The sequence below is a fragment of the Larus michahellis genome, chromosome 1, assembly GCF_964199755.1.
Source record: "Larus michahellis chromosome 1, bLarMic1.1, whole genome shotgun sequence".
Taxonomy (NCBI): Eukaryota; Metazoa; Chordata; class Aves; order Charadriiformes; family Laridae; genus Larus; species Larus michahellis.
In genome coordinates this window covers 91,103,592-91,126,455 of record NC_133896.1, presented here as the reverse complement: position 1 = coordinate 91,126,455, position 22,864 = coordinate 91,103,592, and the positions used below count along the sequence as shown (strand labels likewise).

Genomic DNA, 22,864 nt, shown 5'->3' with positions numbered 1-22,864 from the left:
ATGGGAGAAGTTACATAGGGCAGAAAAGCCAATGATGACCTAGTCTCTGAGCACCCTAGTATGCTTTTTTTTGTCGCTGTGGTGCCTCTGCCATGGATGTGGTCATGGGAAGAATTAATAGAAGAAATTACTGTGATGTTTGAGATGACCTATTAGGTCTACCCGTCAGATTGATGGAACCAGTATGAGTCGGGCTGAGCTACTTCGGTGTAAAATGGAGTGGTTAATTTGGCCTGGGAATTAAACCTAATTTTGCTCTGAGATGGATCTAAAGCAGTATCCCAGTTATAGGTAGTAGCCCTTTACAAAAGGAAAATGCTTTAAATGCCTTCACCTAGGTCTGCAGAACTAATTTTACTATAGCCTAAGACTGGTACCACATAGTAAATTCTTTAATTACCTACAAAAATTGCGACTGAACAACCATTCCAATCCACAGGTCAGTCTCTTGGCCCATGATCACCAAAAGCATTTGCAGAAAGTACCATGTCATCCTGTCCCCTCAGATTATCCTATTTCGGTGCCTTTGCTATGGGACTAAGTCGGTACTAAGTAAGCATTTTTCAGGTTTTCCCAGCCTGCTACTTTCCCTTCCTACTCTCATCTATACACATGAATCCGCATGACCCAGTTTGCTGTCACCAAATAGCTATCATTATACTTGAGAGAACTAAAGAAATGTGCTTTTCTGTGGGAAAAAACCCAAACAAGAAAAAAAAAAAAACAAAAAACAAAAAACAACCAAACAAAAAAAAAAAGCCCCCTGTCATTTTTAAAGGTCATCCCTGCAGGTCTGGGATTAGAAGTGCAGGGAGCAGGATGTGGGTGTACAGAGCTGCCCATGCTCCACCTATGGAGCTGCGGGTCTGGCCCCTTCCCCTAGGACCGAGCTTCTCTGCTTAAGAGCCCAGCTGCTCCACAGGCTGTCTGTTCAATCGACGATGATCTCTAGTTTCAAGTATGACAGCACTGACCTGCTCCCTCTCCATTCATCCGCAGGTGGGGGCAGCGGAAGAGAAAGGGAGGGAGGGAGAGGGAGGACACTGCAACCTACGTGAATAATTGATAGTGCGAGGAACGGAGAGCAGCTGGGTTCCCTGTCTCCATCCGCTCACCAGCTGGGAATGAGAGATCCCTGCTCAGGTAGGGGATGAACAGCTTAGCTGCTTTTATTCTCGTCTTGCCTGCAATGCCAATTAAGTATATTTTGCATCTAGAAGGAATGGGAGCAAAGACAGCTGGGGGAGGGTTGATCCAGATCTTTTCTGCTGCTGGCGTGGCGTTGTGTAATGGATGGATCTTGGGGCAGTTTCAGCCTCAGCAGGGAAAGTGTCTGTACGCTTTTTAAAAGACATTGTGTTATACTGCATTGTGTAGAGAAGCAATTAGAAAGAGAGAGCGAGAGACAGCAGATGTCTGTGCAGGAAATGAGACAGACTGAAGAGATGGAGGGGCATGAAAGAGGGTCTGCCCAGACTCCAAGGAATCCCACCCCAATTCTGTCAACCTTTGGCATAACAGGATGAGTCCAAGTGGGCAGCGGGAGGTGCTGTCTGTGCACACTAAGTACTATTTTTAGAAGCTGTGTGCATAGATCAGTGGAAACAGCTCACGTGAAAACATGTATCTGTTCTGTCTGTGGGTGCGTCTAGGAGTTTGTGAGGACTGAGTGTAATATTGTAGCAATACATTAAAAAAAAGACAGTTTCTGCCCTGAAGAGTTTAGCATTGAAGGATATGCTGCTGTGTTTACTGCACAGCTTCTGATGTTCTTACAATGACTCAAATAATTAATAAAATTGCAGACATCAATTTCTGTGCTACAGCTAATACGGATTTTTCCTATGTGAGCAAGATAAAATGATAACGCAGTTATAAGAATGAAAAAATTCTGTTAACAAAAACTGGAAGAATACATAGCAAAAGGTATAGACAACAATTTCTGTAATACATATATTAACAGACCTATAAGGATACCTGAAAGAACAGGAACTTGTGTGTCAGTCCCTAAAACACACAATGAATATCAAATGCATAATGATCTATGCAAATACAGATAAATATATGAATTACAATGTAAGACAATAAGTACACGGAATTAGTCATATAAGAATGCAAATATTAGGAACTCAATCTGCTTAGTACAACTAAAGGCTTATATTAGGTGATATCGTTGCATCAGCTGTGTAAATAGTAACACTTGTTAGCTTGCTTGTAAGTTGAGGAATAGTAAGGGGAAAGGGGACATGTGATTTGCTTACGTGTGGAAGTGATTTACTCGTATGATTATTGCTGAAGGAGGGTAATTAGAACAGTAATTAGGCTATTTAATAATTGTTTGCTAGTGGGTCTTGAGGGCTTTGTGCACAACTGGAGTTGCACGGGAAGTTAGGTAAATCTGTGAGACGGTTAAATGAAAGCTGAGCCCGGTGTGTTTTTGTATGTGAACAAAGTTGGCTCTTGTCTGGAGTGGCAAGCTGCCGAAGAATGGCAGAAAGACCTGGGCCCCTCTGTATACTTTGCTTTCCCCACGGCCAGGCTTCCTATGGCTGCCGATACTCCCCCTCTCCCTGGGATGGGGGAGGGCAGTAGTTACTGCTGGCAGCCCCCTCTAGCAGCAGAAAATAATGTCTCTTCCTCCTTCCTGGAGGCAGCAGCACTGGCAAGCTTGGCTCTTGGCCTTGGCCCAGTCACATCTCTGCTCAGAGATTCAAGTGAATGAGTACGACCTGCTTGTGCAGAGAGCAGCTCTTGTAATTCAACGCCCTGGACCACTGGGAAGCGTTTGGGTTGGAGCGAGGAGGTCGGCTGTATGAGTTAGCCCATACTCCAGCATCAGATCTGCTGCAGGGGTGAAAACAAAAAAAAAAGGAAAAAAAAAAAAAAAAAAAGAGATAGACAGGAGGAAATGGAAACACCTGGCCTCCATGCAAGTTCCTAAAAATAGCACGTGGATCCTTTCTTTGTCCATTCAAAGTTGTCACCTACCTTGATTGATTCCTTACAGTCTCTTTTCCCACCCACAGGCCCTTGAAGCCCCCACAATAATTTCTATGGAATTTATAGAAATTCATAGAATATAGGAATTTATAGTGGAATTCATAGGAATAGAATTTATAGGAAGCATTAGGACAAAATTGCTACACTCTTATCCCTAAAACTTTGATGTAGCTGCTTGCTTTCTCCATGTTTCTTTTTGCCCATGTATATTAGCTATCTCATGTTTTCTGTCTGGTCTCTGCATTCTGCTTTCCCTCTGTGTGTCTTTTCCTAGCTCTCTGGCTCCTCTGTCAAATTCTGTCTCTTGTTCTGTGTTTCCTACTCTCCCCTTCGTGAATATGAACAAATCCAGTGTGAGGCTGACGCTTGGCATAAGGTTGTAGCTGCTGCCTTTATGTAAAGGCAAATGTAAAAGCTGTTGATGTAAAAAGGAAACATTACATCATCCTGTGGAATGAAATTGGGAATGACAGGAAAAAAAAACGTGTCCAGAAGAGGTGTGTGTTGTTATTGAAGCACAAGTATAGGCACACTCTCGCAATGGAAGAGCGTGTTCTTATCCTCAGTTTTTATCAGGAGTGATGATCGTTGATGAGTGAATGCAAATACACGTGGTTAAGGGGTATCTGACCTCTCAGAATTTGAGCTTCCCTAGAGAATAGCTTACATGTTAGGTCAGTGAGCTATTTCATAAGGGGGGGGTAGAGCCAAATCTCTGTAGTAATTGATGCATATCAGCTCCAAATACCAAGGTCTTCCCTTGAAGGGAATGGGAAGTTGTGGAGGACTGCCTTGATGCTCACTTTTCCCTCTGGATACTGCGAGTTTGGGGAGAGCTCTTAACTCTACAGCAGAGTTGAATAAAGGACCCCTCTGCTGTCCTTGTCCAATACTGCTTGTCTTACCATCACCGACAACCCGGAGTACAGCTTCCTCGGCTCCGCTGTCCCCGCAGAGTGCTCTTGCAGGCTGCGCACCACCCGCGGATCCCCCAGAAAGGGGAAATCCAGGGGGAACTGATCTTCCACAGCGGAGGAAGGGCAGAACTCATTGTCCCATCCTCCGTTGTCTCATCTTCCTCCACGTCTCTTCTTTCTCTCCGTCTTTCCCTGTGCCGCTGGGCCCGGTCCCGGCTGTGAGGTGCCCTTTGCCGTCCCTCCTTTGAAGCCCGGCCCGGGAGCAGGAGGAGGGGTGAGGGCGGGAGCCGGGGCTTCGCAGGGAGCCGGGGGGGAGCCTGTGCCCTTCTCCATGGCGAGGCGGGAGGAGAGGAGGCTCCCGAGGAAGGGAAGCCGGGAGCTGACTCAGCGGAGCAGCCCAGCATGTTTTCCCGGGAGCGCGCCTTCCCTGCTGGAGCCTGCGGAGGGTATGTACCGGTACCGGTACTGGGCGACCCGGCCTTTCCCCCGGCAGCCCGGGGACGGGGACCGGGACCGGCTGGAGGCGCTTGGGGCGAAGCGGTGGAGCGGGTCCCTCCCCCACGTCGTGGGAAGCAGGAGGAAGAGCCCTCACGTGTTGTCTGAAAGAGCGGGGAGCCGAGGAGGGGGAAGGCGATGGCCGTGTCCCCCGGCCCGGCAGGTCTGGCGTTGGGGCCGGTCCCCGCTGCCAGCGGAGCCACTGCGGTCCCTCCCGCCCCGGGCCCCGCTCTGGTCGGGAGGAGGCGGGCGAGTGAGGCTGGCGAGGGGCTCCTCTCGCTGAAGGGGAAGAGCGGGAGGGAGGGAGGGAGGCTCGTTTGCTTTTCTCCTGCCTCCCCGGGAGTGGCGGAGATCCCCAGTTCGGACTTCTCGGGAGTGCGGCTGCGCGACGAGATCGATTTCCCTCGGGAGTTCTTTTTCCTGACCTGCAGGGTGGTAGCCGGTGGGCAGCCAGAGCTAGCTGGGTTCTCTGGGCCTTTTCGGTACACTCAGAAAGCCCTGAGCAGAGACTGGCTGCATGTTCGAGCAGTGGCTCCCGCGGGAGGGGTAGGAGCTCCCCAGCAGCTGGAAGTGAAGTTCCTAAGTGGAAGTCGAGTGCCTATGGGCAGAAAAGTTTGTGACCAGCTTAGAGCACACAAACTGCATTTCATCCGTGGTAGTTGCTTCCTTTTCCTATTTCTGTCTTGGTAATTCTTTTTCTTGAATTTTAGGAATCTGTGTGTGAGCAAAATTCAAAGCTGGTGTTAGTAGTAAGGCTATTCATGTCGTGTTTTCACACTGAATACCTAAAAATCTTATTTGGTAGAGCAAATATGTCTCTCTAAAGGAGAAAAAAGGGAGTGAAAGAGCAGAAGCTGTTGCTCAAGGGAAGTGGTTGCTCGGAATTTTCCTTATGAGCATTTCAGGCCTGCTCTTGTTTCACATTAGCTTCAGTTCTTCTGAGTTGCCTGTCCCTTCCGGTGAATGATTTCAAAAACATACCAAAACATCTCATTTCAAGAATCACTCATCAGGCAGGGACACGGGATATTATACTGACTGTCATTCCATAATTAGCTGCAAATTGTGCCATATTGTTTTTCATACTGGAAGGCTTCCAGATTAGCAAGCATTTTTACAATAGCTATACACCTGCTTCCCTGTGAACGTTCCCTGAGGATTTGGGGCACTTCGCTCTTTAGAGCACAACAAATCCCCTTTACCTCTGGAATACTTATGAAAGGTGGGTGAAAGGATGTATGAAATCTGTCAAGGCCGATTTGTGTTTTTCTTGGAGCAAGTATTTGCATTGACTTGGTTATTGAACTGGCTCAGCTATAGTAGATAGGAATGATTTTGAGAGCTGTATAGAGAGATCCCAGGACTGAAATAGCAGAGGATGCTGCCAGATTGGAATACAGGACATGAGCCGAGTTGTGTGTGTGTGGAGATAGTGGCTTAGAGGTCTGCAAAGGTGCTTCTTGCACAGTTTCAGTATTGGGAGTGGAGTCTTTAGCAGTGGATCAGCACTGCCTACTTTTAGCTTGGCTACCTGCTTGAAATTAATGCACTAGTTACTGTCGCTAGTAAAATCCTAGTTTAGTCTTCAGCATTTTCTCTGCCCTCTGCTTCCCCTTGTTGCCGTTTCCTAAAAATAAAGCTTCAGCAAGTACACGTATTCCTCTCCCAGTCTGCAGAATTGCTTTTCTTTTTCAGAAGGACGTTATTCTGCTTTTCTGTGGTCAAAGAGTTTGAAGCTCCAATTTGAAAAGAAGTATATTATCTTTCTATAAATAAAGCTTAGTGCTTCTAATTCCAGAAATTCAAAATTCACAACTGGACTTTCAAACAATAGTTACAATGGCCCCAAATTTTTGTGTTATTTTGTAAAACATAACATAAAATCTAAATCGTTCTCCTGGATTTTTAAAGTCCCTCAGCACATTCCTAATCTGGGATAATTATAGAATTGAGAACATCTTTAAATGTATGATAAGACCAGTGATTTTTGCATCTGCTGGAGTCATTTTGACAATAGAACTGTACTGGAATTGAATGGTGAGAAGCAGTTGCTGCACGAAGTGCTCAGGTCAGTCCAAAGTGTAGAGATGAATTTACAGTGAGAGAACAGGGACAGGACTGGCCACGCTGACCTCATGTAGGAGTTGACAGATTTTCATGAGACAGGTGTGTATTTTACTCTCTACTGAATGCTTTGGTATTCAAACCAGTGACAGCCAAAGAAAAACACTATAGCATGCAACAAGGCCCCAGAGCATCCAGTTGCACAGAAGTTCTAATACTGCACTTCTGTGGAGATGGCTAGTTTCTGAAAATGTGAATTTATCAAATTAAGTTCTTAGCTTTTTAGGGCTCACAGAACAGGAACTTCAGCTTACTAAAAGAAACAATGAAAATCTTTCATGTACTGCCTTGGACATAAATTTTGTTAGTCCCAAACATGCTTCAAGTAAATGACTAAAATGATAAGTAAAGCATGTGCTGGTATAATATTAATATTAATTTGAAGTACATTTGCCATCTGACTACTCCAATATTTATGTGAGGATGTCAAGACTGACTCCTACATCTTCCCTCCCATATACATTATGGATTTAATCTTTAGATGCATTACACAGATCTCTCTCATTTGAGTTTTAGGAGAAAGTTGCAGGATGGAAGCATTGTGTTTCTTTGTGTAGATCAGCCTGTCTACAAGTTACGTGATGCCATTGGGCTACCCACATAGTTTGTGACTTGTCAGAGAGTTGGTGGGCATAGAGATTCTTGGAGCTTGTAATAGAGTGTAGCTTCATGATTATAGAAATACGTTATATTTCCATACAACAGGGAATGTAGCCACTGGTTTCAAAGCAAGAGTCTGTGTGACTTACAGATACTGGTGTCTCAGCACGGAAGCATTACGCGTCATGAATCTAACAGCTAGAGGGTAACAGTTCATAATTGCATTATATGACCTAACAAACAATTCATGATTGCATTCCGAAGTGGAGGAGCCTTGTCCCTTGTATTAGAAACTTGGGCTTTGTTCCCAGCCCCACCTATGTGACGCTCACCATGACTTAAATCCCAGTTGTGACTGCTAGTAAAATCAGTGAATGGCATGGAAAGTTTATTAGCCGGCAGCAGGAGAGCTGCAGGTAACAGTGAGGCTGTCCAGAGTGCAATGAGCAATGCAATATATGTCTTTTAAACTACAGTGTATTGTTTGTGTTATTTTTTGTTTTCTCTTCTATGAAATCAAATAAATGGTGCTGCTATTTGTATACGTTGCTGCTCCAGCAGGGGCCAAAATAATAATATATTTTCAATAGCAGATGTGCAGACAAAAGCCCATCTAATATGCGCACTGGCTTTACCAGCAGTGGTACCACAGAACCATGCCTGCATCTCTCCTGCAGGGTGTATAATTTCTGTTCTGGCACCATCTCCTGTCTTGGAGACTAATACCCAGGCTGTGGTAATTGGTGTTGTCCTTTAGGTGCTGATTTCAGTGATATTTCAGAACTTTCAGCTCTTTTAATATGGTTCAGTTTTGAGATCTGATCCCAAAGCTTCCTGTGAGACCTTTGTTCTGCTGCAAATCTGTGATAGAGGAGGAACTTGGCAAAAAAGATTGTTCAGCTCTTACATGACAGTTGTGAGGCAAATGGTGCCTGTGAACAGAGACTGAGCAGTCGGGGCCAGAAGATTTTTGCTATTACATCCATGATGTTTCAGGTGGCAAGTGGTAAGTTAAGACAGCTCAGGGAATCTCACAGGGAATGACAGCTTCCTCATAGGCAAGAAATGGTCTGGGGAGAGGAAGAGTAAGCAGAAGACAAAGGAGGCACTGCAGGCAAGTACTGGCATCTTGAGTTCTCCAAGAGTTAGAAATGTTTCTTTTTCCTTTTTTTTCCCCCCCTTTTTTTTTTTTTCCTCCCTTCTGCCTCTGTCTCTTGCAGGAGATCTGAGGAGGGGCTGCGTTGCTTCAGTGATGTTATAGACTCTCCCACTCAAGGCTTTCCATGTGCTCTCGCTCCTGCTGTCCCCAACAAGGTAAAGGCAGTCCACGTTCCTCTGGCTCAGGGTTGGAATGTGCCTTGAACCACTGAGCAGAAGAAATGACTGAAAGAAAGCTCGTGTGCATGCATGTGTTATAGCTGTAGTTACCCACTTCTGTGAGAATCCTAAACTTGTTCATTTAATAATTTCTTATGCTATTCAGTATTAAGCCAGTAGTCTCATCCATTGAAAGAGGGGAATTCCTGGTACCTGCCTGATCAGGTTCCACGTCAAGCTTTTGCAACAGAAGCTGAAGACAATTTGGCCAGTTGTATTGTCCATGCTATCAGTTAAGGAATCATAGAAATCATAGAATGGTTTGGGTTGGAGTGGACCTTAAAGATCATCCAGTTCCAACCCCCCTGCCCTGGGCAGGGACACCTCCCACTAGACCAGGCTGCTCAAAGCCCCATCCAGCCTGGCCTTGAACACTTCCAGGGATGGGGCATCCACAGCTTCTCTGGGCAACCTGTTCCAGTGTCTCACCATCTTCACAGTAAAGAATTTCTTCCTAATATCTAATCTAAATCTACCGTCTTTCAGTTTAAAATGTTACCCCTCTTCCTATCGCTCCACTCCCTGATAAAGGGTCCCTCCCCATCTCTCCTGCAGGCCTCTTAGGTGCAGGAAGACTGCTATAAGGTCTCCCCGGAGCCTTCTCTTCTCCAGGCTGAACAACCCCAACTCTCTCAGCCTGTCTTTATAGGAGAGGTGCCTCAGATTCCATCATTCCAGAACAATTCCATCTTGTCTTCACCAAACAAGTAGTTTCTGTGCCAAAACATGGAAGGACGTGATGGCTCTTTCAATATCTGGTTACCACAAAAGATGACGTTAGCTTCTGCAGACGTTAAATTCTTTTCCCTTTTGTCTTTTCCTTTTCACAGACTGTGGACTTGTTTGAGATGATTGAAAAAATGCAGGTAAGGAGAAGTTATTCTGCCAAACTTTGGGATCTCTTGATTTTTCATAGCCAAACAAATAATCAGCTGCTATTTTTCTTGTCACTCTACTCCCAATACCCTTTAATTTGGGCCTGCAGCATATTTACCTCTTCTAGGCCCAAGCTCCCATACCTACTTTTAAATGCAGTTTCGCAAGCATTTTCCTGTGTTCATTTTTCCAACCAGCATGATGGAAGGAATAGACACAAATTATTATAATTCTGTCTGCTCTTTGCACAAGTGTGATTCTGAGAGAAAATCAAAGTTGCATTAAGATATTTGCATTTATCAAGGTCAAACAGTTTAATAAATAACTACTGTAGGCCCCGTCTTTAACTTGCACAAGAAAGAATGACTCTGGATTAATTCACTTATGGAAATGCATGCATTTTAGTTGCATATATTACATTATAAACTTAAAATAGAGTAAAAGGGAAAAAACCCCTGCCCTACAAAATGAAGAGACAGTAATATATGGTATATATCTTACAACAAAATATTTGAAAACAAAATTTTCAGAAGCTCTGTTCTCAGAGCATCCTTACAGACTACTAATATTTTCTGAGTGGTACACCTTCTTTAAAATGCTGTGGTTAACTTTGACCTAACATGACACATAACACGGCAAGTAATGCCTGCCTTTTGCTATGTGCAGGAATTTAACTTTCAGCAAAATATTAACTTATTTTTCTGGAATTTGGGTGATCGAATTATGTACGTGAGGAAAAAGCAAGACTTTGCTGGGACTATAAAGGTGAGGAGGTGGAAGGTAGCAGCAAAATGCTGAGTACGGTGTTATGAGGCTGAAGTGTACTATTTGGCAGACTAGAAAGGAGAAATGGGGTAAGGAGGGGCCGAAGGTATATATTCTATGTATTTATGTGTAGACAGACACAGACCTTGAAACCACTGTTCTGACACCCGAAGTATGTTTGGGATATATGCTCAGGGCTTTAGAATCACAGGCTCTGTAAGCCTGCCTGGCTCATTTAACTCTGTGCTAGAAAGTAAGCTGGAGCGTGCAGAGCTGCTTGTTCAGTTCAAGCACATGTTGAAAGGTATGACAATCCTCCCCAGGCCTTTTGAAATCTGGAACCTTTTTGAAATAAGGAAGAATCACTAGCAGATGTCCCTTACTAGAAGACTGTGTTGCTTAAGATTCTCAGTGTTTCTTAGCTCCCACTTTACCATATGAAAACTGTCTCTCGCTAGATTTGTACCTCTTTAGTTAGAGATATAACAGAGGGAGCTGATGAGAATTTCCAACATATGTAGACCACCTAATTTTGCATCTGTATTCATTTCTTATCTGCCCATTGTTAAGACTGTATAGTGGCGTGGTATTTTTCTTTAATTTAGCTTGTTTTGTCACCTGTCTTGCACTAGGAGAATTAATAACTGCTGCTTAAGTATGACAGCAATTTTTTGAAAGAAGGGAAGAGTGGTGTTTTCCAAAAGAAAAAACTCCCCCCAATATTTCTTTATATTATTTGTTTTGATCTTTCTTTATATTTTTACTAAGTCTTTATTTATTTTGGTTGTTTGTTTGTTTTTTTCTTTCCTTTTCCTTCCATTTGACTCTGGCTATCCTTTAGATTTAGTGAATTATTCTTGAAAATTAAATCTGGGATTTTCAGCAGCAATCAAGTGAGTAAAAGGCAAAATTGGAGACTTGGATGTTTCTCCTGTAAAATAACAACAACAAAGCCACAGTACTTTTGAGTACTTTAATAGTTGGATTGGAGTATAATTGTTTGACTGAAAATTAACATAGCCATTTCATTATGTGTGATGAATTAACAGGTGAAGTTGTGCTCTCTTTTTAAACTGAAACCTGTCCCCGACATCTAGGAAGGAAGTTTACCTTTTTTTTTTTTTTCCTGTTTAATCTTAATAATCATTACTTGAAGTAAATGGGCTACTGGTCACATTGTTCTATGCACACAGATGTAATGAAGTCATAGTAAATACTTTGTTAAGGACACATAGGAATACATTTTCCTAGATTACTCTGCAGTGCAAGCAGTTGAAAAGCAAGCAAATCTTATTTCAGCCAATAAACTCAGATGTTTTAGGTCTTTACATACTTGCATAACCAACCCCTCTTCACCTACCTGCTTTTGTGTTTTATGGTGTGATGTTCACTACCTCTATTCTGCGTTCATGACAGTTCAACATAGCCTTCAGTCTTATTTTCTCACAACTACTTTCATGTTTTTGCTTTCCTGTGTCCCCTTTTATATCCAAGTTGTCCATTTTGAACTAGTTCCCTCAAGGCACTGCCGTCTCCCTGTAAAAAACATGTGCTATCACAGCATTGTTGTGCCATTTTGGACCCAACTGTGGGTCTGGAAGGCTTTTTCCTCTGCTGTCCATTTTTTCATCCTGCTCAGGCCAGGTGTTTCCCCTGTAAAAGACCCTGGGAATATTGGTTTCCCAGACCACTGCTGTCTACAATAAGTGACCCAGGAAAACAGTGAGGGAAAGTCTTTCCGTAAAGGCAGCGCTGCAAGCCAAACTGGACCAAACCAGATGGGTGTCTCCACAGGTGGCTGAAACTGCTGTAGTTTATGCCTCTCCCTTTTGAGGAATGACAGTGATCATAGAATCATAGAACCATAGAATGTGTTGGGTTGGAAGGGACCATTAAAGGTCATCTAGTCCAACCCCCCTGCAGTAAGCAGGGACATCTTCAACTAGATCAGGTTGCTCAGAGCCTCATCAAGCCTGGCCTTGAATGTCTCCAGGGATGGGGCCTCCACCACCTCTCTGGGCAACAGGTTCCAGTGTCTCACCACCCTCACCGTAAAGAACTTCTTCCCAATGTCTAATCTTAACCTACCCTGCTCTAGTTTAAAACCATTGCCCCTTGTCCTGTCACTACATGCCCTTGTCCCTCCCCAGCTTTCTTCAGTACCCTTCAGGTACTGAAAGGCCACTATAAGGTCTCCCCAGAGCCTTCTCTTCTCCAGGCTGAACAATCCCAACTCTCTCAGCCTGTCTTTGTAAAAGATGTGCTCCAGCCCTCTGATCATCCTCGTGGCCTACATCAACCAGTTGTTCTGCCCATGCTTTGACACTTCAACAACTTATGCTGTAAGTTCCCTGCAGTACTTATGCTGTAAGTCCCCTCTGAAATAAAGCTTTGGACTCTATGGCCCAAGACTGAATTAGATCTTTGCCAGTATCTTAAGCTTCACTCCAGAGGAGAGGTTGGTAGATTTAGGCCTACGTCTTCTGCTCCCAGGCTACCAGGAGCTCCTTTAACAGTGCAGAGTCATGGAATGTGCTTGCACATTCCTCAGCTCTCTGTAGAGTCTCAGATATGAACAGCAGATCCTTTACTGCAGCCTAGGAAGTTTTCCCTTAGGCCTCTCTGAGATACTGGTCTTCTACCAGCACCTCCTTTGAAAGTGGAAAATTTTTGCAGTTATCAGATCTGCCAAAAATGCCAAGGAAGGGGAGAGAGATCTTACAAAATTGCAGTTTCCCAACCTCCATTTCTGTGTGCAGAAATCCCCCTGTGCATAGCAAGTTTGTCCCAGTACTTTCCACAGTTTGTTCTGGGAGGCTGGGCCTGCTTTGTACTTGCATGTCTCTCCTATCCCAAACCTACTTTGATAGAGCATAGGACTTTCTTGTCCCAGTGAACTGTTCCTGAGAGCCCTGTTTCAGAACGTAGCCTTCCTGATGAACCTCAACACACTAGGTTGACAAGCGAAACTCCAGATCACATCAACAAAACATCCATTTACACTTAGATTTCACACACTCCACTTTCTCAGCTTTATGACTTCCACAAATGCAAAATGGTTATTACTACCTCTGCAAAAGGTAAAGATCGCTTGTCAGCCTCTGCTCCATCTTGATTTCACAACCTACCATGTCCTGGTAATTTGTTGTTCATTTTGTCAGTGCTGACATTGCAATTTGAAACAGATCTTCTTCTGTGAAAAATAGTTCTTAGCTGATATTTGCTCAGGCTTCTCTGTTGAAAATAAAAATAAAATATTTTTAAAAATTTTGGTTTTGGGGGGGGGGTAACTCTCTCTAAGCTCAGCTTTTATGGTTTGATCTTGTGTCACTCTGTAGACATTTTGGTAAGCTTCTTTCTCTTGCCAAAGTATAGTTAAGGAAAATATTTTTTTTGCTGTTATGATGTTACCTGCAGATTGTTCCCCACTTGTTGTGTTTCTATATTTAACCAACTAAAATTTGTTGATATTGCCATTTTTTTGTGTTTGAACTCAACTTCAGGCCTATGAAGAATGCCCTCATACATCTATTACTAGTCTCCCTTACCCTGGAGTTTAGCCATACTGGTTTACTTCTGGTGTTTCTAAGAATTTTTCGAAGGTGTTATCCATTTGTTGTGAGCTTGAGGTCTGGCTCCTCAACATTTCATGAAGGTTTAGCTTTTTTTTTAGGCTTGTTTTTATGTCCTTTTAATAAGGTTTCTCATTTTTCTATAGCTTAGGTTTTATGTAATAGATATCTTTTTTTCTTTTTTTCTTCTTTCTTCTGTCTTCTTTTTTCTTCTTTCTTCTTTTTTCTTTTTCTTCTTTTTTTTTCTTCTTTTTTCTTTACCCCTTCTCTTTTTTTCCTTCTCTTTTCCCTTCTCTTTTTATCCTTCTCTTTTTTTCCTTTCTTTCTTTTGTTGCTTCTGCAAGAAGCATCCCGATTATTATTAATCATTGATCTAATGTTGCTATTGCCCAATGTTACTGTTGTTGCTACAGTAGCATTTTTTTCACCCTGCATTGGCCTCAAACTTTTGCTCTTAGGCCTCTTACTGTAGACTTCCATTCAGATGTATTTCTACCAGATACTAGTTTACAAGCTAGTTCCACTGCGGAATAATTGTATTCTGTTACACAGCTGTTATAAATCAGATCCTGCTTATTTTCAGAAAAAAGTCGAGAGCTGCTTATCGTGTCTGGAATCCCTGATTAGCCACTCCATTAAGCAGTCACTGACGGCATAAAAAACCATATTCTCAGCATCATGTTCTGGTATGAAAGTTACAAGATTTAGGTGGCAGTAGTTGAATACTCATGTATTGTGTATAACAGAAAGCTACAACTTAAATCCTGGTCTTCAGCTTCCTATCTGACAATGCAAATTTTGCTTCTTACTCTTCTCTCTGTATTGATGCCCACTTGGACTATGACCAGCATTTCATGGGAGCGTGTTGCCCCCCATATATTTTTGGCTTATTTTGTTCTTGTTCTCTGCTCGGTCCATGTTGGGGCTGTCCTCACTAAAATTTTCCTATTCCCGTGTGCTTCTGCTGCAGAAGTGTGGTGGAATTGAACTAGTCTTGCCATGGTGAGAAGGCAGAGGATGGAACAATCTTAAGGAAGAGAATCAAGTCTGGATGCCAGCTACTGATTCAGGAAGAAACTAGCCAGCCAGTAGTCTTTTGCCCTGCCATTCCAACCCACCTCACAGTGACAGTGCCTAGGAAAGCAGATGTGCAGGGCTTTGCTATGTGGCTCCTTGCTGCCTGCAGGAGGCTGTTGCACTGGTCAGATGGATGGATGGATGGAGAGCAGCTCTGATTTTCTCTCTTACCTCCAGGAGACAGATTTGTTCCCTTATGTGGGTGGAAGCAAGGCACATAAGCTGCTTAAAAGTCTTCCTGCCTAGCCCTAATCCTCAAAACAAGTGTTTGTTACTTCTCTTAACCCTGCTCTGAGGTTCTCAGTGCTTTGCCTGACAGTATCTTCAAGGGAGAGGGAAGAGTAGCACAGGAATGAATGGTCTGAAATACTGTTCTTTTGCGTTCTGTCTTTACCTCTTCCCTTTTTTTATTGCTTGGGCTAGGAAGTAAAGTAGCTAGAAGAGATTAGAGAATTAAATAAGGAAATCAGTTCAGGAGATTGCTTTTGATTTCTGTTAGCTTTCTGCTTTTTAAAAGATGTAAGGTGGGGAGGGGGCTTTTCCATTTTAATACAAAACTAGGGGACTGACCAAGTTCTAGCTTTACTCCTTCCGTTTATTCCAAACTTGCTTAAAATAGAAGATTACAGAGAGAGACAAAATATAGTTATTGGGGATATGGAGAAGGACACAGAGGGTAAGTGAAACATAAATGCTAAAACATGGGATTCACTGTCTGTGACTTTGTGTTTCCAGGGGAGTCGTCTGGACGAACAAAGATGTTCCCTTCCAGCTCCTCTCAAGGTCAGGCCAAGCTGTTGTTGCCTCCTAAATTGCTGACAATGGAAGACAATAACTGACCGGGCTTGCAGTGTATTCTCATCTTGGAGTGAACAGGGAGCCTACAAACAGCCCAAGAACACATATATGCCTGTCTTATTTATTTATTTATTTATTTAATTATTAAGTTGCTGCGTGACAGAGTGAAACTGTGTAGCTGAAACAGAATCGATACTTCCAAATTTAAGTGGTTCCAATAAGCGTTTAATATTATTAACAATCTTAGGTTTGACTAAATAATTTCTTAAATTTTATTTAATTTAAGAGCTATAATAATATTTATGAACCCACTTTGCATTTATTTCAGCAGACTGCTTGAGGACTCATAGGAAGCTGGTCGGTTTCCCTCAATATTAGGCTAATAAAAACAGATTCCCATCTTTAAATTCTCAACTCTTCCTCTCTGTTCTTTCAGTCTCAGCTCAGGCACAGTAACCTTAAAGTCAACCTTGACCTTGAATTCAATCTTGGAATGACCTTAAAAAAACAACCACCCCCCCAAAAAAAACCCCACCAAACAAACCAAAAACCAAACCACATAGAGAATGGATATAGCTCCATTCTGACAGAGACAGTCAGTGCTCTTTGTGGTGATGGAAGGGGCATCCAACTGGCATAAAGTGGCTCAGATACTCGTCCTGTTATTGCAGTCATGCCTTAGCACTGCTCAGTTGTGTACCACAACTGTACAGCTGTAAATACAGTACTGTTTCTACCATCCCTACTGTCATCTCTGTCTGCAGCTGTCTAACACTATGTGGAGGGAAAGGAGAGAGGCTTCCACTCCTAACCTCATCCAGTTTGCCTGTTGTTTGACTACCTTGGCATTTTGCATACCTGTATTCTGTGTAGTTTCAAGGAGGAAGGTGGGTGAAATCTGATTCCTAAATTTGTTGTTCTCAAAGTTCTATATTATAATGCTGAGGCCTGGGAAATAGAGTCTAACCTTAAATCCTAAAGTAAAACTCCAAAGATGGACAAGGGCAGAGTGGAAGCCGAGGGCACAGCTTGCGCCATCATGAGAGCATAGCACTTTAAATGATATCATGCATTTTTGCTAATGGTCTTTTCTGATTTCAGACAGAAGAGGAGTATATTCCTTACCCCAGCATCCATGAGGTGAGTTAGTACTGCTCTCCTCTGGTTTTCCTTGGACTTTATTGGCCTTTCAGCTTATTGGCATTTCATCTTATTGGCCTTTCAGCTTTCATGTTCCTGTGTCCTTCTGAATAGGTGTTACAGAAAGGGTGGCCATATCCTCTCATTATCTTACCCCAGTTTGGGGGCTACTGGATTGAAGGGACCAGCCACAACCTCTCCAGCTTGAGTCCAACTCTGTCTGACGTACCCTTTCCCTGGAGTGGTAAAGTGAAACTGGAAAGTGACCCTACAGCCAAGCTGTACCGCAAACATTTTCTGGGGAAGGTAAGGGTGATCTTCAGAGCCTTCTCAGCCCACCCGGCCTCAAGGCTGAAACGCATCTCTGGCTTTTCCTTATGGATTTAGAAATAACTGCACAGCCACTCCATTTCAGTTCCTCATGATGCCTTGAACTAATGTAAATAAGGTGTATACTACTGTATGACTAGTAGTGTGTTGGGTTGCTCCTGTCCCCCTGTGATATGTGCGTCATCCTTTGTGTTGACAGAAGAGAAAGGTTTGCACATGAATGCTTATATTTGGTTAAGAAGCTCTTTTGAGACTCTTGGACAGATACCAACCTTGGGATGACAAGGGGGAAAAACTGTAATAATATTGGAAATGGAGGTGGCATAATTTTTAGAGGGGACTTCAGCACTGACAGTGCAAGGCCCTCAGTAGTAAGAAAAAGGGTCCATTTTCCTCAGGTTGATAAATAGCAAGGATGGTCACCACAGAATTTGTATGAAGAAATTGCACAATGTGTTTTATAGTTGTTTAATTTAAGTAAATTTGGTGCTAAGTGTTGCCTGACTTTAAAAATTTCAGTCTGACACAGGGAGGCAGAGCTTGGCCTCACTAAGTGTATGTTTGTTGGCTGGCCATTACGGTCCATCTGGGTTGGCCTGTTCAGGGAATTGATTAATTCCCAGACTGGATCTCAGGAACAAGTGAGAACAAACCCATGATCTTTTCTGAGATTCAATTCATGGCATAAGGAGATAAGAAAGCTTGACAGGTATACTCACGCTGCATCGTATTCAGTGGTTTCCCTCTGTGATTGCTTAGTAAGTTTAAAACCAGGAAGAGGTGGATCTTTGGGAAGTGCCTGGGACCTGTTCTGCAGTAGATGGACTTGTCTGAATGATCTTGTGTAGTATGCAGCACTAGAAACTGATATTAATACAATTGATATGTAAAGTACCCTTCCTGGAGGCTTCCTCTCTAGACTGACAGATCTGCTGTACAATCTGTTAATGGACATTTACCCTGTGACATTCTGTAAGCCTTCAGTGTGCCAACTGTAATTATTTTTCTGTCAAGGTAAATTTAGGGTTGTGCTTGAAGGTTTCCAGAGCCAGCTAGGATGAGAGGCAAATTGGGATATGATTTTTTCAGCCTAATTGTAGGAATCACTGCTGACCTGATATCACAAAATCTCAGAACGGTTGAGGTTGGAAGGGACCTGTGGAGCTCGTCTTTTCCATACTCGTGCTCAACCAGGGCCATATCATCATTGTTCCTTCCAAGTGAGATCCAGGAATTCCCATACCATCAGACTCTATACAATCTACAAAGTGACCAACCATCAGTGCTTCAATACTACAGAAAAACTCGCCTATATTCTTTCTTTTCTAGAGTGTCCAGTGTTTTATTCTTTGTCTTAATTGACATGAATGTTTGTCTGTGTTCCATTAAACATGTAAATTTTTGAGCAAGTCAGTGTCAGAAAAGAACAAGGTGAATAGGACTTTTGTCCCAGAAATCTCTACCCACGGGTAGAAAACTTTACCCATGTCTCTACCCATAGCTTAAGGTAAGGAGAGAGCTCAGAGCTTTTCCACGAGGAGAATACTTCTTCAGCTCAAAGTTAAGAGAGACCAGTGATTTTGATGCTATGTGGATTGGGTCCTTTCCTTGCTGATAACATGGGAAGGTTATTTCAGAAAGGTAAAGAAAGGTCTCTTGCATGCTTTGAATAACTGCGAACAATTCTCAGCTGAAGAGTCCGTAAGCATCGTATGATGGGAGAGGCATAGCCAGTGGTTTAGGGAATATCCTTTAAGCACGATGGGAGATTAGAGTATATGTGGTATTACAAACTTAGTATGCATGTCTGTGTTGTGGGTGTGCATATCCTAGGTCACTCAAAATTGGACAATTCTTTTGACGCTTTTTGCAGAACTTTGTAGCAGATCCTATAAAACAACCACAAAAAATGCGCAAGGGCGTACAAGCCATAGTTCAGTTCCTTTTCTTTGTTTCATCGTCTATATTTTATATGACTATTACTCAGTAAGATTAATTTTGCCAGTAGGAGGAAGGCTGTAAAATCTTATGAGAGAAGCTTTCTTTCCATACATTCATATGCGGTCATGTATTTCTCCATTCACAGAATCACAGAATCTTCATGGTTGGAAAGGACCCTTAAGATCATCGAGTCCAACCAAACAACCTGCCATCTCTGCCACTAGAGCATGCCCTGAAGTGCCACATCTAGACATTTCTTAAACACCTCTAGGGATGGTGACTCAACCACCTCCCTGGGCAGGCTGTTCCAGTGCCTGACCACTCCTTCAGGAAAGTAATTCTTCCTAATATCTAATCTAAACCTCCCCTGCCGCAGCTTCAGACCATTTCCTCTGGTCCTGTCATTATTCACTTGGGAGAAGAGGCCAACCCCCACCTCTCTACAACCTCCTTTCAGGTAGTTGTAGAGGGCAATGAGGCCTCCCCTCAGCCTCCTCTTCTTCAAGCTAAACATGCCCAGCTCCCTCAGCCTCTCCTCATATGACCTGGTCTCCAGACCCCTCACCAGCCTGGTAGCTCTCCTCTGGACACGCTCCAGCACTTCAATGTCCCTCTTGTACAGAGGGGCCCAGAACTGAACACGCACTTGAGGTGAGGCCTCACCAGTGCCGAGTACAGAGGCACGATCACTTCCCTACTCCTGCTGGCCACGCTATTCCTGATACAAGCCAGAATGCTGTTGGCCTTCTTGGCCACCTGGGCACACCGCTGGCTCATGTTAAGGTGGCCATCCATGAGCACCCCCAGGTCCTTTTCTGCCGGGCAGCTTTCCAGCCACTCTTCCCCAAGTCTGTAGCGTTGCTTGGGGTTGTTGTGACCGCAATGCAGGACCCGGCACTTGGCCTTATTAAGCCTCATACAGTTGGCCTTGGCCCATCGATCCAGCCTGTCCAGGTCCCTCTGTAGAGCCTTCCTACCCTCAAGCAGATCAACACTCCCACCTAGTTTGGTGGTGTCATCTGCAAACTTACTGAGGGTGCACTCAATCCCCTCATCCAGATCATTGATAAAGATATTAAACAAAACTGGCCCCAAAACTGAGCCCTGAGGGACACCACGGGTGACCGGCTACCAAGAGGATTTCACCGCATTAATCACAGCTCTCTGGGCACAGCCGTCCAGCCAGTTTTTAACCCAGTGAAGAGTACACTTGTCTATGCCATGATTCGCCGGCTTCTCCAGGAGAATGCGGTGGGGGACGGTGTCAAAGGCCTTACCAAAGTCCAGATAGACAACGTCCAATGTCCATTATGCTGTCCTTTCTTTGTGCTGGTTAAAGTATTGTTGCTGCAATGATGTGAACTGTTGGGGAGCTGACTCAGTGGGGTCCTCTCAGCAGAAAGTTATTATTGTATTTCTTAAGTTATTAGTGTGAAATTCTAGCTTAACCTAGGACAGAGGTGGAAACTGTTTGAAGTAGTGAAAGGACATTTTTATTATTAGATATAATTGTAATGATCTCTTTTGTTATTTTGAAGTGTCTGTAATTTTGTTTCATTACAAGTCTATAATTTTGGTAAATGTATTCTCTGACTTGCTCAGACTGCAGATCTTCTCATATTCAGGAACGTTTTCCTCTGGTATGCAAATGCATGTGTTATGTCAGCTTGTCATGACATGAAAACAGTAACAAGCTCCATCAGCCCAAGATTTTTTTTATTATTTTATTTTTAGTTTTCTCCAAGCAGAGATGCAGGGAGGGCCTGCAAGGAGACAACCTTATCAGGTATTATTGCAGTACCAGCCCAGCCTTAGTGGGTCTGTGTTCTGCAGTTGCCAACAATAGCAGTAGCTCCTAGGTCCTTATCATCTGACTGGCAAACTACACCTTATGATTTTACGAAAAGAAGGCTTGACGGAATAATGATGTTGCCTACTCAGTACTGTAAGTTCATTTAGTTATCTAGCACTGTTGATGGGCTTGGATGTTCAGGTATTGTTGTCTTCCTGTAGGTCATCATTTGGCCACCCAAACTGCTTTTGTTTCTTCTTCAGGGATGAAATAATCACAGTATTTTACCACGTGAACAGAGGTTGCCAATTTTTTTTTAAAGTTAATTGTATTTTTAATTTTCAATTGTCCTGAAGGAAGAGAATGGACTAATGAACCTAGTTTGAAAGCTGTAAAGATCTTTTTGTCTTCTCTGGCTTCCTATGCTTCTATTGCTAAAAGGACTGAAACCAGGTCCCACGGGGAAGACATCTTGTACTTTTGTCTGGTTTGTTCATCTTTGGTGTAATTGCTGCTACTGAGTAGTGAAAAATTATTCTATTTGATCAAAAAGAACCCAAGCAACTAAGAACGTGGCAGATGTCTTAATAGCTTTATAACTTCCCAGGCAAACTGTCAGCACTCCTTGTGTATTCTGTTAGTCTTTTCCCTTGGCCCCATGGAAGATACTTAATTGCTTTTACAGAGATCCATTTGAAATCCAGAACTCACTTTCAGACTGCCTTAAATGTTATAGAAATGGCTTCTATGGCTGAACAAATTTGTACCTATACATAGGTCATCTCAGCTCCAGGGTGTCTTGCCACCGCTGAGTTGCAATCTTCAGTATAAGCCATAAAGCCTTTTGATGGTTCATCTTGAACTTCAGGACAGCAAATGATAAATGCTGTTGTACGTTGAAGGACTCTGAGTCTGCCTTCTGTTACCTATGTGTTTTTACAGAGAAAGAAAATCACAGAGGGGAGAAAAAAAAAAGTCATAACGAGGAAACTATAGTTTTGTTTATACATACGATTACTCGGATCTCAGTTTAAAACCCAGGCTTATATTCAGGATCAAGCTAGGCATCCAGAGTAGCATTGACAAAAATTCAATTATTCTGACCTCCACTAATTCTGGTGCCTGTTCCCCTGTGAAGATTGCGCCCCTTTGTGCAGCTCTGCCCGGTTATGCCGGCTGCAGAGCTGATAGCCCAGGGTTCAAAACAACTGAGATCCCAATGTATCGGACCTGCTGGGGTCTGGCTTAGAAGTCTCATCAAAAAGCATCCTGTTTTCTGGTCTTTGCAGCTCAGTCTTACCTTAGGCTGCATCTAACCTCACGCTTTGGCTCCTATTCCTTTGTTCTGCCTTCTAGTCCTGACTTTTGTTGGCATTGCACCATCTTTTTCTTTAACAGCCTGTCTTGGGCATCCACCCTAGCATATGACCTTTTTGATTCTAGACTTCAACTGATCATTGGGTGTGCTCTTGTTTTGCCCCTTGAATCTTTCTATTCCTCAGCTGCTCTGTCTTTCTGCCCTTGGTCACAATGACTGCTGCACCTGATCCTTGTTCACATCCCCAAAATCTGCTAGTATCGTGAAAGCCATGGTCAGGAAAAATTAACTGTGCTCTCAGCCTTTGTGGCTTCCTTTGATTTCAGCTTTTTTCCCACCTAGAGGTAAGTTCAGTCACTACCATTGACTTGTGTGACTGATCACGCTGGACTTCTGTAATTTGAACACTGCAGCTAGAGGTCGCATTATTCTGTTTGCTTGTTTGCTGCTCTTTACTTATACCTTATCTTTTCCAGGAGACACTTGTTCGGTCTTCTTCAGCAGAAGGTAGACCATGCTAGCACTGGAAGACGTGAAACTTTTTCACCATAAGTCAGTAGCAGGGCAGTTCTGGGTGTTGGTGTTTTTTCTGTCTCAAAGAGGAAGTGAGGACAATGATATCTCTAATACTTAAAGAAGTACAATAGCTTCATCTTCACATCAAAGTTCAGGGTAGCGGCTATAGTCTTAGTTATTCTTTTTTTTTTTCCCAAACAGGGAATTGGTTTGTGTCTGTTGACTT

General features: G+C 43.2%; 1 protein-coding gene across 35 annotated transcripts in view; it reads left to right on the top strand.

The window, feature by feature from the left end:
• Nucleotides 1-300: 300 nt before the first annotated feature.
• LOC141744762 (rap1 GTPase-activating protein 1-like) overlaps nucleotides 301-22,864 on the top strand; it is a 52,536-nt gene continuing 29,972 nt past the window's right edge. For 26 of the 35 annotated variants that reach the window (XR_012587591.1, XR_012587604.1, XR_012587596.1 and 23 more), the window contains exons 1-6: nucleotides 3,949-4,363; nucleotides 8,357-8,450; nucleotides 9,344-9,379; nucleotides 15,539-15,586; nucleotides 16,703-16,741; nucleotides 16,856-17,047. Coding sequence is in view for 30 of the 35 variants with exons in the window: in XM_074591532.1 (XP_074447633.1) it covers nucleotides 4,320-4,363; nucleotides 8,357-8,450; nucleotides 9,344-9,379; nucleotides 15,539-15,586; nucleotides 16,703-16,741; nucleotides 16,856-17,047 (453 nt within the window). In the remaining 5 variants the exon portion in view is untranslated. Of the gene's footprint in view, nucleotides 1,144-3,948; nucleotides 4,364-5,558; nucleotides 5,635-8,356; nucleotides 8,451-9,343; nucleotides 9,380-15,538; nucleotides 15,587-16,702; nucleotides 16,742-16,855; nucleotides 17,048-22,864 lie in introns of those variants that run through there. The other 9 variants (XM_074591550.1, XM_074591513.1, XM_074591542.1 and 6 more) reach the window with 4 other exon arrangements.